Genomic DNA, 16,758 nt, shown 5'->3' with positions numbered 1-16,758 from the left:
TGTCCAACTTCATACTCAGCATGGATGTCGACTAGTCATCTCAAACATGGCCCCTGCTACACTGTTCTCACTGTGTGGGACATGGCAAGAAGCACACAGCACTCAGCAAGGGCCAGGCGCTGTTCTAAGCACTCAATGTGCCCAGAACACAACACATAATTCCTGCCTCTCCGGTCTCTCTCCCCTTGTATTTCTTCTCCATCTCAGCAAATGCCACGGCTCTCCACTCACTTCTTCAAGCCAACAGTCTAGGAGCCAGCCTTCATCCCTCTTTCCTTCATAGTCCACACCTACAGCAGATGTGTTGGCCTGCCTCTGTCCCCTCTACATTCATGTTCCCATGCACGCTCACCCAATGCCAGCCACCTAGAAACACCTGTGGCTTGTTGCCCAAGGACTTTCTTAGAGAATATGCACAGCTTACCTGCAGAGCATGGCAGAAATGCCAAGGGATTTCCTAAGCATTGTCCTCAACCAATGGTCAATGGGAATTTGTGGGTAAATACCCCAACACGTGGTGGGCTGGTGAGATTAAACCCCAGGTGTACACGGTGCTGACTTGCTCACTGAGATACTTGGACTGACTTCCTTCCCGTGTTTGTGTCATTTCCCCCACTCTCCCACCCATGCTCCTTAGGATTGCCTCCAAAGAAGATCTCATATTCAAATCCTTGTTTCCAAGTCTGCTTCTGAGGGAACCAAAATCTACAGTATTCAACTGAACATCCTGAAAATAATCACTTCTCACTACATCTACTGCCACCATCCTGGAAAAGGGGCCAAGGTGCCCTCATCTCTTACCTGGACTATTGCAACAGCTTCCTAACTGATCTCCCTGCTTCCTCCCCGGGCCTCCTAAGAGCCTGCATCCCAAACATGAGCCAGAATGTAAAACCTAAATCAGATCAGCTAACTGCACTGCTCAAAACCCTCCAAAGGCTTTCCGTCTCACTTAGAATGATATCATATCCAACTCGTTACCAGTGACCACAATACCTTACAGAGCCTGAACTGTCCCAGCCCACCCAGATGCTCTCACCACTGCTCTCCCTGCCTCACCCTTGAATACGGTCATTTGGTTACCTCTTTTGCACCTGCTCTTCCCTCTGCCTGGAAAGCATGTCCTGCTTTTAGCACAACTGGCTTTTTCACATGATTAAGGAGATAGGTTAACTGTTCCCTTCTCAGAGAAGCCCTCCCAGACTGTATAATCTGAAGAAATTCTCATCCTCCATCACTGTCCCTTCTCCCTGATTAATTTTCTTCATAGCACTTTCCACAATCTGAAATTATATATGTTTTCTCTTTTACTTGCGGCGTCGCCCCGTTGACTGGAAGCTCAAAGGGGACTTTGCCTATTTCTCTGTATCCTGAGTACCTACAACAGCGCCGAATACATATTAGGGACTCAATAAATACCCGTCAAATGAATGAATGAGTTAATGAGCAAATGAGTCCCGTACTGGGCCAGATTTGGACTCTGGACACACAGAAGGCATCAATGACATTTGAGTCAATGAACGAGTGGATAAGTCCACGAAGGGGCCAAGTCTACGTTCTCCCCAGGCCACATCCAAGAACGCGGAGCCCTTTATACTGAGTGACCCATCCCAGTGGATCTGATCCCCCCCACACACACCCCAGCTCATCTACACATGGAGAAAGCCCCTATCTCAGGCCGTTCTAACCACTCTATTCTTCCTCTTTTAGGCCTTACCAGAGGGGCAGACAGCTTCGTGGGACACAGCCAAAGAGGATGAAAACCGCAATAAGAATCGATACGGAAACATCATCTCCTGTAAGAGCCCTGAGGGTTTGGGGAGCAGCCAGCTCAGGGCCCAGAGGAGCCCAAGGCAACTCTGGTCACACAAGGGACAGGGTTTAAGGCATCATGACTTCTGCCGGCCCCCACTGCTAGGGTGGTGGCTGTTGTAAGGTGAGTGTCTGCCACGCAGGCCCTGCGTTGGCCAAGACACTTGGTGGCCCTGAGCCTGCAGGAGGAAAACATGTTTTGTACTGAGATTGGGGAGGCATGCAAGGTCATTGCCTTTTGCTCGACAACGAGCTTTAACATTCCTGTAATCACCGCTCATACGTGGTTTGATGAAGGCAGTGAAGCGGAGCGGTTTGAGCCCTGTGGAGTCAGACTGCCTGGGCTTCCATCCCAGCTATGGGGCCCTGGGCAAGTTACCTGACCTCTCTAAGCTTCAGTTTCTTCCCTCGGAAATGACACAAACAACAAAGACAGGGTTATTTTAAAAAGGTACATGAACCTTTGCCCAGTGCTTGGCACCATTACTCTTGGCCATAGAGTTAGTTTCTCGTGGTCCCTGAAGATCAGTACAGATATATAATTTCACCTTTTATTTTTTTGAAGATTTTATTTATTTATTTGACAGAGAGAGACACAGCGAGAGAGGGAACGCAAGCAGGGGGTGTGGGAGAGGGAGAAGCAGGCTTCCCACTGAGCAGGGAGCCCAATGCGGGGCTTGAGCCCAGGACCCTGGGATCATGACCCAAGCCGAAGGCAGACGCTTAATGACTGAGCCACTCAGGCACCCCAATTCCACCTTCTTTTAACCAGAAATCACTGACTACCCATCTGGGGACATGGGATAAACTGGGTTGGTGGGGGGATGGGCATGATCAGATGTCCAGTTTTGAAAGATCACTAGGGTAGCTGATTGGGAGGGTGGATTAGAGTGTGAGAGATCGGAGGCAGAGGGACTGGTCAGGAGGCTACTGCAGTGGTCCCAGCGAGGGACAGTGAGGCCTGAACAAGGACAGTGCCAACATTTGTGTGTGACTGTGCATAATATTCAGTGCTAGATGATGAGGCAGGGAGAGAGGAGAGGTCACACGGTATCATCACTGCCAAATATTGGTATGTACAGCCTTCAAAGCAGCATAAATACAGAGAGGACAAAGTTACCTCATACAGAATGTTGAGCGCATGGTCTGATTAGAACAGAGTTGACAACAGCCTTTGTCTGCCATGGTGTACTCAACCTGGACCTTTTGACATCTCACCAATTGTGTGCATTGCATTTCTGGTCTCAGTTCTCAGGATTACCCCATCTAGCCAGAAACAGAGGGGAAAAAAAGACCTTGAATAACAAATTATTTCTAGCATAGTTCAGTGTTTTGTTTTGTTTAACTGTCTAGACATTGCCTAAGAAAAAAACTTGGAGGAAGAAAACATAAGATACAGGCAGCTTGCAAAGGAAGAAAGAGGCAGAAGTTTTAGCTTAGCTGTTTCCTGTGCTGATTTAGGAATGGGCTATGAATGGTAGAACTAATCAGAAAACATTTATAATTTGTCTCTTGGAAGACAGTAATGCAGGCAGCAAGATTTATTGCAAGTGAAGCGTTGGAAAGAGATGCTCGAACAATCAGGAAGTGTGTTATTAAGACCCATAACTCATGGGCCTCCGTTGAGCCAGGCCCTGTGCTGGACCCTCAGTCTCTGCTCCCACAAAGCTCCTGTGCTGGGCACAGGTTAGCTGCTCACTCTGACCATCCTCTGCTCGAGCACTGTGCATACCATTCCCTAAAATATCTGGCCACTTGTCCGTTCCCCCTTTCAGATTGTGAGTTTAGAGAGGGGCCACTAAATTATAGTCTGTGAGACCTTAGGTGATCACACCAAACCTTAGTCGTCTCTCTGTAAATTGGGTACAATGATGTCTTCCTCCCAGGGCATTGTGCAGATAAGAAAAGATAAATGACTAGAGCACAGTGAAGAGCCTTTGCCTCCCTGAGAGACAAGGATATCCAGCCTGGGCCAGGTATCCACGCAAAAGCCTGTGGGGGCTAAGGATGAAAAGCCACACCAAGCTGTCTGTCTTCCAGACTTCCCTGCTCATCCTTGGCATCCAGGACCTTTGCCCAAGCCATTGTCAGGTCTCACCTGGACTCTGCCCAGCCTTCTTCCTACTGCTGCACATCTAATCTGACCCCAAATTCCACCTATCTGATCTCTGACAGAAGCCAGAGGGACATCCTCAAAATGGGAATTGGATCGTGTCATTTTCCTATTGAAAGCCCTTCAAATGGCTTTCCTGCATTTCTAAGCACTCCTTATCCAAAGGCCCTCAGCCACCTCTCCACTCCCATTTCATATCGTGTCCTCTCCATCCCAGTTTCCTCAATTAAGCCACACTGATCTTCATTCAGTCCCTTGAGCTTTCTGTGCTCACTCATGCCACAGGGCCTTTGCACACTCTGTGTACTCTATCAGAGTGCCCTTCCCGCCTCACTTTGCTCTGCTAAGTTCTACTTATTCTTCAGATCCTTCTTGGTCATCACTTCTTCAGGGAATTCCCCAGGCCCTTCGAATTTGGTCAAAACCTCATTATTCACTCCTTGGGCACACTGCATGTCTTCTCCTTAACCCTCATCATCATTGTGATTTGAGAGGCATTTGGATGACTATCTGTTGACTGCCTGTTTTCCTCACTGGAATAGATGCTCTGTGACAGCAGGAAGATGACTGTACTTCTGTGTCCCCAAACCTGGCATATGGTTGGGGCTCAGTAAATAGGAACTTAATGTTGGAAAGCAGACTCTCTGCAAGACCCCGAAGGGCTTCAGCCATGGACCTCTCCCTTCTGGCTTCTCAAATAAAGGAGAGAATATTCAGGAAGCATGGAGGGAGGTAAGCTGGAGCAGGATGACAGGGGGCACAAAGATTTGCCAGTAGGAAGAAGCTACTGAGCCTGAGTGGGGGCAGAGAGACAGGACACAGGAAAGGGCCGGAAGAGAACCATCCTGTCCCGTGTGAGAGCTGCGTCTTGGAAGGCAGGATTCCAAGTAGCAAGGAAAACAATGAAAGGGATTGAACTCCATCACTGGGGGTGCAGAAGACGCTGTCAGCATGCATCACGCCCACACCCCACGGCCTCACCACCTGGTGTTTGGAACCAGCAGGCAGTCTGTCATCCTGCGCCGGGACTAGGGTGAGCGAGCCAGGCACCCAGAGTGCAACATTCAAGGAGATGCTGTGCTCGGCTGCATGACCCTGAGAGCGAGCGCCTCACTGAGGTGTATGCCCTGGACACCTCACTTGCTTCCCCCTCGTGCTGCCCTGTCACCTGAGGACCTGCTCCCAAGCTGGGGCAAGACACTCTGTGCAAAAGGCAGTCTTTCCCTAGCCAATGAAATAGCCCAGCTCCTTCCCATCCCACTGAGGGTGTGTTCTTCACCTTTTCCAGAGTTCCATCAGGGCCTGGGCTGCCATTTCCCACCACAGGAACGGGCTTGAAAACTCTCCCTTGGGGGCTACATTCTCTCGGCCGCCTCCCTGCCCCCCTTCCTGCTGGTGCCCCCTTCCTGCATAAACTATGTGCACCAGGATCCTCCTCTCGCATCTCCTTCTGGGAAAACCCAAAGGAGGCAGAGGGAATTCAAACACCTAACGTTACCACCCTGACAGGCTCGAACAAACCTGAATCTCCTTTCTCACGGAAGGGTCAGTAATTCTACAGGATACTGCGGCCTGGGTGGGTCTGCACTCCCTAAAAAGGAGACAGGATCAGGCAACCCGTGCATTCAAAAACCCTGGAAGACATACCGAGGAACCAAGCAAAGAAAGACTCCTAGAATTGAAATGAGAAAGGGAAAAGGGAGACAGCCCCAAGGAATGGAAAGTGTTCCTGTCCTTGTATGTGTCCCTCCCAAAGGCAAAGTCTGTCGCGGCTTGATAAATAGAAATATTCTTGGCACAAGAAGAAAACTGGGTGTGATTAGCATCTTAAGGAACCCGGAGCTCTGGGAGGCTGGAGTGGAGGACAAAGGCCCAGGCCAGGAAGACAGAGAAGATTAAAGGGGAAGAGGAGGAGGGAAGGCACTGCTTGCAAATGAAACAATGAAAGAGAAACCTTGGTTAAATTAGCCCTTTCTTCCAAATGAGGCTGTCTAGAATTTGGTAGCAGAGACAGTGGGGTTTCCAGGGGTGGAATGACAAGGAAATGAAAGGGAAGGAAGTGAATGGAGATCCAGAACAAAGAGTTCTTTGCATTCAAGCAGCTCTGGGGCAGAGACTGTGGACAAGGGGAAATTTCAAGAATACCCCAGCGTTCCCATGTGGATGTTCTTTTGGAGGGGGCTCCCTGGGCTGGTGGGAAGAAGTTACAGCGAGGAGAGGAAGTGATTGCAGAGGTTGCAGGTTTCATCAACTCTGTCAGGGTCCCAGCAGGAAACAGATGAGACGCTCAAGGAGGGGGATGTGAAGAGCTGAGGAAGTAAGCATACGTTGGTCACATTCTCTTTTGGTCCAGTTCCTGCAGGGGCTTTCCATTGGCCAAACCCAACCCGAAGCCAGAGGACAAGGGAATCTGCAGACCTAGTCCACTGGGCCCGGGTGTACTAGAATACTGGACATGGGCTCAGGCAGAGCCGGGTTCTAGTCTCAGTTCTGCCCTTGACTGGGTGCATGACCTTCGGCAAGGTCACTTCATCTCTCTGACCCTCAGTTTCTCCTCTCTCAGTGTACAGAGGGCAAATTAAGATGAATTACTACTGAATCCAAATCCAGTGTAGAGACTTTTAAACCCAGCTGAGACTTAGTCCAGCCTCTCTGAGTTCACTGGTGAGGAGTAATGGTCCAGAGATGTAGAGTCCCCGGCCCAGGTCACACAGCAAGTCTGTAGGATGGTCACACCCAGCCCTCCTGGCTTGTAGCGGCTGGGGTACCAAGTGACCCTGGCAAGGAATCCTTCTGCATCAAGACACATCATGCTAAGGGCTCCAACCTCAGAACAAATGGCCGACTGGGATGAGCTCTTCAGATTCACTTCTGGGGGAGGAACTCAGGTTCAAAACAAACCCAGAGGCTTTTCTCACAGTGGTTTCTCTGCTGGTTCCTGGGAAGACAGACCTGGGATGACAAAGTAGACACCTTGTCCAGTGCTTCTGACTCTCAGTCTGCCTTCTCCTTTGGGGTCTCTGAGGCGGGGGTGGGACCCTACACATGCGTCTTAGTACAGAAGTCGTCAGTGCCCTGGTTCTTCAGAAGATTTGTTCTGGCCACTGGAGCCCTCTCTGCCTGCCTACAGGGCAAGCCAGAAGTGCCGAGAGATGAACCATCCCCAGGAGCAGCCTTCAGCCATTGACTAAGAGAGTGGGTGTGTGAGCACCCTGGCCTCTCTCCCCTGAGGCAGAAAAACCCACTGGAGCTTTCAGCAGGATGAAGCCACAGTGGTCTGCAGTGGTAGCTTGCTTGACGACACACCCCTTACCAGATTCCTTCCTTTCTCCATCTCCTTCTCATTCCCCTTCCCACTTCCGGGGATCACCTCCCATACCAACTACTTGCGCTCAAGTCCTTGTCTCAGATTCTGCTTCCAAAGGAACCTGAATGAGAAACCTTCCTCCTCTCCAGAAAGTTCCCTTAGTGGAGTGTGGGCTGGACAGCCTGCTTAGGATGCAGCAGTAAATGCATCAGGTGGTCCTCTGTGCCTCTCACTTCTCCCAGCACTCTGCCCCTCTATGCCTAACCCCTCTACACCCCCTCAAAGGCTCCAGGTAGGTCCCTGCAGAGGGGAGCCACCCAACCTCAGCCGGCACAGAATGGGCACAGCAAGGAGGTACAGAGCCTGCTGGGCTCTTTCCCTCTCCCCCTCCCAGCCACCCTCTCTCTTGATAGTAGTAATTCAATCAAGATTGAAGGTGCAGACCTTTAGCTTCAATGAGGTACCAGGCAGACTCAGTGGAATTGTCTGCCTCCTCCCTATCCACTCGTGCAAGATGATGGCATTAACATTTCCAATCCTTCTAGGAAATGATATTTCAGCTCCATAGTTCATTGTAATGAGCCAAATCTCTTTTCTCTGAAAAATTGTACCTTTTCTTTAACCTCCTGAGTGCCCAGAAGACAGGAAGAAAGCACATCATATATCTAAGTGATAGTCTCTCCCCAGCCCCAACTCTCTCAAGTGATTCTCTTCTTAAGTGGATTCCACTTGAGAAGACCCATTTGTTGGGCTACCTTTCCAGGGGGAGGAGGGGAGCAGAGGTTGTGGTTTGTTTGGAGAGAAAGAATGGCACACAAGAGGAAATAACACTCTCCTCCAGAATGGGGATGTGGGTACAATGGGATGGGCAGTGTTGGAGTCAGAACTGGCATGGAAGGGGTGTGGGGGCAGCGGGTCTTGAGGTTTCAGGAGGAGTAGGGATCCCACCACTCTGTGAGAAGGTACACACACACACACACACACACCCTACCTCACAGGGTTACCATGACAATCAAATGGCATGGCATCCATCCTACGCACTCCACACAGATAAATTCCTCTGCCTCACCACCTAAGGCAAGGTGGGCATCTAGTCTCAGGGCCCAGTTCCAGAAGGATCTTTTGGTCTTTCCCAAGACAAATTGAAGTGAATAACAAGGGCACTTTGATGCTACATAATTGAACATTGATCTGCACACTCAAACTGGAGTATGCATTAGCATCTCCTGGAGGGCTTGTTAAAATACATATTTCTGGGCCCCACACCGGAGTTTCTGATTCAGCTGGTCTGGGCTGGGACTTAAGAATTTGCATTTCTGACAAGCTCCCAGGCTTTGCTGATGCTATTAGTCAAGGGACTACATTTTGAGAACCACTGATCTAGAATAATAATTAAACCGAATTTACATACTTAAGTTCGATTTCTGACAACACACCAGGTGCCTTCCTATCTCACCTCTTTTAATCCTTGCAGTCCATCTGCAAAGGTAGATAGGATTTAGATGCTATAGTTGGATAAAGTGAGACTCAGGTAAGGTAAGGAACTTGCCCCAGGTGATGTGATTAGTGTACGACAGATGTCCCACTTGCCTCCAGAGTCTACAGATCCCCTAGTCTCTCCTACAGAGGCAGAACTGGCTGCCAATCTGGGGACAGGACAGAATGGGTCTGCAGGGGGGTAATGGATCAGCTATGGGGAAAGGGGGTATTTGAGCACAGGATCCAGGCACACCCTTCCAGTTCTGTGTAGAGGAAAGAGCCTTGGGTCCCAGGCCAGGTTACCTAAAATCAACTGTATGGCTATTAAGCAAGGGGTCCTGGCCCTTTCTCAGCCTCTCAGACACAAATACAAATTCACTTATTAAATAATTATTGAGTACCTGCCATGTGCCACACACTGTAGAGGAGTTCAGTAAATAGGATGCCCTTCCTTAAATAGGATGTGAAGGGGAGCCACAGGTTAATCGGGTAGTCACAGAAATAGAGCCGCTCTAAGAGTTCTGAAGAAAAGTACAGGGAGCTCTCAGAGTCTGAGGTGGAGAGATCACAGGAGACTTCCTGAGTAAGGAACATGGAGCAGAGACCTGAAGAATAAGATGTTGCCAGACTTGTGGAGGTGGGTTGGGGGTATTCCTGTACATGTGCAAAGGCCCTGTGGTCAGAGCAGACATTGTGCATTTGAGCAACTGAAAGAAGAGCATAGTTTCAGCATAGTATTTGGGGAGGGGAGCATGAGGCTAGACTGGGAAGTGGGTCCCAAACCATCAGATCATGCAAAGCATTGTGGGCTTTGTTCCCTGTTAGTGGTGTCCTGAGCTGATTCATACCAGCTTGCAAGAACAGATTGTTAAATTTTCAGGAATTTGTGAGCTAGTTGATGCCATGTTGGTAGCTTGAAATTAGTCATGGTGGGAGTATTTATACCACAGAAATCAGCAGACTGTACCGATCAGGGCCTTTTTTCCCTCCAGAGAGCTGTTTGTTAAACATTTAGCAACATACCACTGGTCTTTGTCCTAAAATGACAAGGAACAGATTGATTCCAGAGGGGCGGTGTTTCTGTTCCCCTAGAGTTGTATTCGGCGGAGCTCTTTGGATCTCCATATCTGTGCAGCTATGTCTCCCCTCCCCTGGCTGCTACCGTTTTCTCCTCCCCACAAGCCTATTCTTGCCCGTCTCCCACCTCTTCTGAGAGCCAGGTGGGGCCAGCCTCCTCTCACCTCACCATGGACGAGTATGCTTCTCCTCTATGTGACTCTTCCCAGCATCTTGTCTGGAATATCAAACGAGGAGTACCAAATTAGCTGTTTTTCAGGCTTGCGAAATGTAGATAGAGCATAATGAACGTTCTGGGCTGCTTGTAAATTACCTTGTATAAATTCCTTCACATCGCCCGCTGCCCCATCTTTCTCCGTGTGCCTGTGGATAAACACAATTTTTTATCCTTCTAATTATGTAAAGTTAGAAGAAGAAGGGGACACAGAATAATATTAGCATCTCCCAGAAGGAATAAATACACCATGAGGACACTGCTATTCCTTGCAATGCCTTTCTGGTAGGCCCAACGGCTGAATTCTTCCCTTTCGAGAATACTCACCATAGCTCCTTGCCTCTGCAGAAGGTGGATTTACATCTGGTACAGAAGGGCAAGTGGGGAACACCGCATTCTAAGCGTCTCAGCCCTGAGCCTCATGTCCAGCCCAGAACCACCATTTATTAAGCACCTGCTGCATACCAGGCACTGTCCTAATACCTTTTTTTTTTTAGAGCAGTCTAGGGTTTCAGAGGAAGTGAGCAGAATGTACAGAGTGAGTTCCCGTGTGCTGCCTGCCTCCCTCCCACATTCAGATTCCCCTGTTATTAACGCCTCACGTCCGTGTGATACATTTGTTACACTTAATGAACCAGTCTTGATCCATTTATTATTAGCTAAAGTCCATAGTTTAGAGTCTACTCTTTGTGTTGTGCAGTTCAGTGGGATTTTTAAAATGTGTAATGACATGTATCCACCATTACAGTATCCTACAGAATCGTTTCAGGGCCCTAAAACGCCCCTGTCCCACCTGTTCATCCTGTCCCCAAGTCCCTGGCAGCCCCTGCTTATTTACTGTGTCCATACCAGAGTGTCATAGAGCTGGAACCACACAGTATGAAGTCTTTGCAGACTCGCTTGTGCCCTTAGCAATAGGCATGTACGTTTCCTCCATGTCTTTTCATGGCTTGATCATTCATCTCTAAATATCACTGGATGATATTCCACTGTCTGGGTATACATTTGTCTATCCATTCATGTATTGAAGGACATCTTGGGGTTTTTTTTTCTAAGTTTTGGCAGTTGTGAGTGAAGCTGCTATAAATATTTGTGTGCAAGTTTTTGTGTGGACATAAGTTTCCAACTCATTTGGGTAAATACCAAAGACAGCAATTGCTGGAATCATATGATAAGAGTATGTTTAGTTTTAAAAGAAACTGCCAAACTGTCTCCCAAAGCAGCTGTACCATTTTGCATTCCCACCAGCAATGAACCGAGAGTTCCTGTTGCTCCATATCCTCACCAGCGTTTGGTGTTGTCAGTGTTCTGGACTTGGGCCATTCTAGTAGGTGTTATAGAGATATCTTGTTGTTGTTTTAATTTGAAATTCCCTAATAACATATGATGTTGAACATTTTTTATATACTTAGTTTTATATACTTATTTGCCATCTGTGTATCTTTTTTGCTGAGGTGTCTGTTCAGATCTTTTGCCCATTTTTTTTTAAAGATTTTATTCATTTATTTGAGACAGAGAGAATGAGAGACAGAGAGCATGAGAGGGAGGAGGGTCAGAGGGAGAAGCAGACTCCCCACTGAGCAGGGAGCCCGATGCGGGACTCGATCCCGGGACTCCAGGATCATTACCTGAGCCGAAGGCAGTCGCTTAACCGACTGAGCCACCCAGGCGCCCTTTTGCCCATTTTTTAATAGGGTTGTTTTCTTGTTGTTGAATTTAAGAGTTCTTTGTATATTGTGGATACAAATCCTTTATCTGATATTCTGCAAATATTTTCTCCCAGTCTGTGGCTTGTCTTTTCATTCTCTTAAGGCCCTCGCACTTTTCATGCCTACATTTTCTCATTTAATCCCCGCCCCCGCAGCACTCCATGAGCTATATAGTATTGGCTCTACTTTGTTAAGCAACACAAGCTAAGAGAGATCAATTGACTTACTAAGTGATAGGGCTAAGATTTGAACCCAGATCTGACCCTCAGCTTCATACCTCACATCATCAGTGTATCCCATTTGCCACAGGTTAGCCTTCTGGGAGTGAATCTTGGTCACTACATAATAAAATAATCTTCCACACCCTCAGAAAATAGAGGTATCGTATTTGGATGCCTTGCAGAGCCCAGCATGGGTATTTGCGTCTAAGTGCCTTAATACAGGGTGGAGAGCCCTCTGTAACCCAACCCCTGCCTATCTCCTCTTTCTCTTCTCATGTTGCTAATCCCCTCACACTGTGTCCATAAGACAGGAGATGGTTTTCAGCCTCCCCAGTGTGCTTGCTTTTTCAGGAGCACTGTCTTCACTTTCCTTGTACCCTCTGATGGAAGGGTCCACTGGTCAAGTCTTAGCCTACTTTTAATTCCTCATTCACATACTGCTTCACAAAGCCCTCTTTTCTCCACTTTCTAGGCCTTGGAGTTCTACTTCTGTGTACAATCTGTCTCCCGCACAACACCGACAAATTCCTTAAGCATGAGTATCATTTTGACAATACTTCCTTAGGCCATTCAACCAGCCTGCACATAGTAGGTTCTTCATGAATGGATGAAGACAAAATACCAACAAACACCATCCTCTGGTGGGTAGAGGCCCCTTTCATCTTTAAGAATATTTAACTTAGGGCGCCTGGGTGTCTCAGTCGGTTAAGCGACTGCCTTCGGCTCAGGTCATGATCCCAGGGCCCTGGGATCAAGTCCCACATCGGACTCCCTGCTCAGCAGGGAGCCTGCTTCTCCCTCTCGCACTCCCCCGCTTGTGTTCCCTCTCTCGCTGTGTCTCTCTCTGTCAAATAAATAAAGTCTTTAAAAAAAAAGAATATTTAACTTAAGTTTGTTTCTTATTGGTTTTTTAAATCATTTTTGCTTTCAGGTTTTAACTTTCATTTTATGTTAAAGAAAATTCCCTCTCCACATTTTAAACCAGAATCTCTGTTTCCAGTGCTATAGACCCCAGGGGCAGTCATAACTCAATAAATAAAGGAGATTTTTAAATCAATAAGTCATGGGCGCCTGGGTGGCTCAGTTGGTTAAGCGACTGCCTTCGGCTCAGGTCATGATCCCGGAGTCCCGGGATCGAGTCCCGCATCGGGCTCCCTGCTCGGCGGGGAGTCTGCTTCTCCCTCTAACCCTTCCCCCTCTTGCGCTCTCTCTCTCACTCTCTCTCTCTCTCTAATAAATAAATTTTTTAAAAAAATCTTTAAAAAAAAATTAAAAAAAATAATAAATAAATCAATAAGTCATTAGTGAGACCAATGAGTGAAAGCACAATGTGCATTTTTACTTTTTTAAGGCTTATTGTTTTTGTAACCACTGGTAATGGGGCTTAACAGTCTCAGCTTGGAGTCAGGCGCTGGACCTTGTCTGACTCCTTGCTCCTGGAGCAGGATGGTGGTCACCTGGGAGGTACCACTCCTGGGGCTAGAATACTGCAGAATCTGGGACCAACCATTTGCACAGACTCTAGGAGCAGTGCCTGCTGGATGCTGGAAGTCCAGGGACAGCACTGTGTGTAGATGGAGCAGGGCTTTGGGTTCAGACGGACCTGAGATAGAATCCCAGTTCTGCCCCGTGCAGGCTGCATAACATTGGGAACGTGCTTAACCTCTCTGAGCCCGTTTCTTCATCTGTGAAATGGGAAGAATCAACATACTATATCATCATGGTATTATTGTAGTAATCTACAGAGCTATGTTGAGGAATAAATGATTGGGTGAGATCATGTCTATAAAGTCTAGTACCGGCCATGAACTCCATAAAGGTGAACTTCAGACTTCTGACTTCACACCCCACTCCCCCATCACCCCCAAAGAGATGAGTTAGACCTCCCACCTGCAACTCTCGCCCATGAAGAGTAAGAAAAGTGGCATCTGGTATATCTCTGTGTCTATCATAGCACCTGGCACACGGTCAAGGACTAATTTTTGAATTATTTAATGGATATGAAGTAGCGTCCTGTCCAGTTCTGGGCCTGTTTGTCCATCTCGGACCCATTCCTTGCTTTCTCCTCTTCTACTGACCTGTGGGTTCAACCCGTGGGTTGCATTTCCCAGTCTCTTGCCAGCTGGCATCTGGCTGGCTTTGGCCAAGGATATGCCCTGGTGGGAGATTGGAAGTCGGGGAAAGGAAGAAGCTGGGATATGTCTCCCACTCTGTCCCAGTCACAGACTCCTCCTTTAGCAGCAAGAGAGGCTCCTCTTTTTCTCCAGCTCCAACCAGGGAGGCTCGTAGGCTCCAGTTTCCACAGGGGCCCCAGCCCTCAGCTCTGATAACCTCGCCTCCTCCATCTGCCCCACCATCCCCAGGGAGGCAATGTCTCCTCGCTAGTGCTGGTCTCTGAGTTGCACAGCCTCTCTCTGGCTTCTCAGCTCTTCCATCACCAGATGGCCAAGTCTCTGGCATTAATCGCCCTGCCATGTACTCTTGAAGCCTTCCTATATCCTGCTTAGACCCCTCTTTGGAAGCAGGAGTGTCTGAGCTCAGAGTTCAGAGAACCCTCTCTTTCAAGTTCCACCACTCACAGGCCATGTGGCCAGTCAGTCCATGTGAGCCTCGGTGTCCTCATTTGTAACAGAGCTATGCTGCTTGTCTCCTGGGATCGCTGTGAGAGTCCAACGAGGTGATCCACTCATGCTCTCACTAAGGATTTGTGGAGTGCCTGCTGCAGGTGGAGGCGGAGAGGATGAAACAGGGAACAGAGTGGTAATGGCCCTGTTCTCGGGGGCTTCCGGTTCGTAGTAATAGATATGCCTGTAAACTGCAAAGGGCTGCATATGCCTTAGTAGGAACCCTAGCCCTGTCCTAGACCAGACAGTGGAGGCAGGAACATGCAGCGATGGGTGACAGGGACCCAGACAGCAAGCTGAGCCCCTGCTCCCACCAGACCCAGCCAGGGTGTTCCATTTGTGTGCGTCTGTTAGCGCGTCACAGTGCGCTTTAATTCGTTGTAAAGGATTAGCCTGATTCTTCTGCACAAGGGTTTTTGGGGTTTTTTTATGGTGTTTATTTGATGTTATTTGAAGTAAACGTGCCATTGACTAAACCCTGCAAATCTTGTTTATGCCTGGATTGTGCTGAAATGGTATTCTCCAGAACACGTTTTCAGTTATTGATGACCTCTTTTATAATGATGGAGCCAGCTTCCCTTGAATGATTGTATTGATAACAATATGTGGCCAACAATCTATTTGCAACAATTCTCCGAAAGGCAAAAGAAAAGCATTTGCACACATGTGGAAAATAGGTAAATTTGCCGTTTTTATGCAATAATGAAAACAGAGCATGTTAGTTCAGATCAGACACTTCTCGCCTCCTGAGTGTTTTGATCTCTCTTGCACTGTCGTGTGAAGAAGGTATTTCTACTGCCCTTTTAATGACAAAATCACTAAGACTTAAAGAAGCAAGGTGACTCACCCAGGTAGGTCATAACTAGAACTAGAAGGGCAGGTGGAAAAAAGAGAAGGAGTACACACATTGCTTTTTAAGGCACAATGATCTCCCTGAGCCTCAGCTGCCTCATCTGTAAATGGGGATGATAATGGGGTGGCGCCGGGGGTCAAATGAGAGAGTGTGTGAGAAGCAGCACGATGCCCATACTACTAATGCATGGTAGGTCTGCAGGAGGGCAGTGCTGGCCCCTCACCGCAGGCTCCTTTCTACTCCCCCGCCCCCTTGTTTTCTGCTCTCTCTCTGCAGACGACCATTCCCGGGTGAGGCTGCTGGTGCTGGACGGAGACCCGCATTCCGACTACATCAACGCCAACTACATTGATGTGAGTCTTCACAGGGCTGGGCAGCCGGGCTCTGGGGTTGGTTGTAGCAGGCTCGAGACCTGTGGCTGTCCTCCAGCCTCCCTCCCCCACAAGGTGGCCCTCCCAGAACGTGTCCAGAGGGGTCTGGGCCCTCCCTGATTTGTGTAATTAGCATAACCCACGTTGATTATCCATCGAAAGCTGCATCCTCTTTGGGGCTGGCTGGAGTAGCCTGCTCTGTGGGGCCCCAGGACAGCTGCCCGTCTTGTTCATTCACGCATTAATTCATTTGTACGTGTGTCTGTTTGTCCATCCATTCATTCATTTGAAGGTATAGCCATTTATGCAACACAAATTTAAAAGTGCGTGCTGTGTGCCAGATGCTATTGGAACCATAAAACTAAAAGCGCCATGGTCTCTACCCTTTAAAACCTGAGCAGGAAGATAAGCTATGCACATCAATAATTCCAGGGCAAACTGGAAAGTGGTAAGTGTCATATGTTCAGATAAAATGCTGCAGGGATTCAGAGGTGGGTGGGGGGGAATCGCTTCTTCCTTCAGGAGTGCAGAATGTGATATGAACCAAAGCTCCAAGCACAGGATGAATTTAAAATTAATGAGGGGGAAGATGGGCCTCTAGTTAGAACAGCACAAACCAAAATGTAGCACCTGGAAGCCGAGAGTATGTAGCAGCTCAGGTTGAGGAGAGCAGAGACCATGTCATGGGAATAGTGGAAAATAAGATTGGAGCTAGATCATCGGTGGTTTACGAACAAACTTAGAAAGCTGGGCTTGATTCTGGAGGCAAGAGAACGCTATTGGAAATTTTTGATCATGGATGTGATCAGTGCAGAGCTGAGCTTCGGGATCATTTATCTATCGCCAAGGGTGCTTCGGGATCATTTATCTATCGCCAAGGGTAAGATTGATCCGAGGGAGGAGAATATGGGATTCAGACGCCCAGTTAGGAAAGGGGCTGCTTCACCATGGAAATGAGAGAGTCTGCAAAGGGGGAGC

General features: G+C 48.3%; 1 protein-coding gene across 1 annotated transcript in view; it reads left to right on the top strand.

The window, feature by feature from the left end:
* PTPRT (protein tyrosine phosphatase receptor type T) overlaps positions 1-16,758 on the top strand; it is a 748,756-nt gene that overhangs the window by 674,594 nt on the left and 57,404 nt on the right. Inside the window, exons 15-16 of the mRNA XM_064571786.1 lie at positions 1,711-1,798; positions 15,686-15,762. Coding sequence (XP_064427856.1) covers positions 1,711-1,798; positions 15,686-15,762 — 165 coding nt within the window. The remainder of the gene's footprint in view (positions 1-1,710; positions 1,799-15,685; positions 15,763-16,758) is intronic.

Source organism: Mirounga angustirostris, unplaced genomic scaffold (genome assembly GCF_029215605.1).
Source record: "Mirounga angustirostris isolate CCGP_5_RB_7025 unplaced genomic scaffold, mMirAng1.0.hap1 SCAF_10, whole genome shotgun sequence".
Classification (NCBI taxonomy): Eukaryota; Metazoa; Chordata; class Mammalia; order Carnivora; family Phocidae; genus Mirounga; species Mirounga angustirostris.
This window is presented reverse-complemented; position numbering and strand designations above follow the sequence as displayed.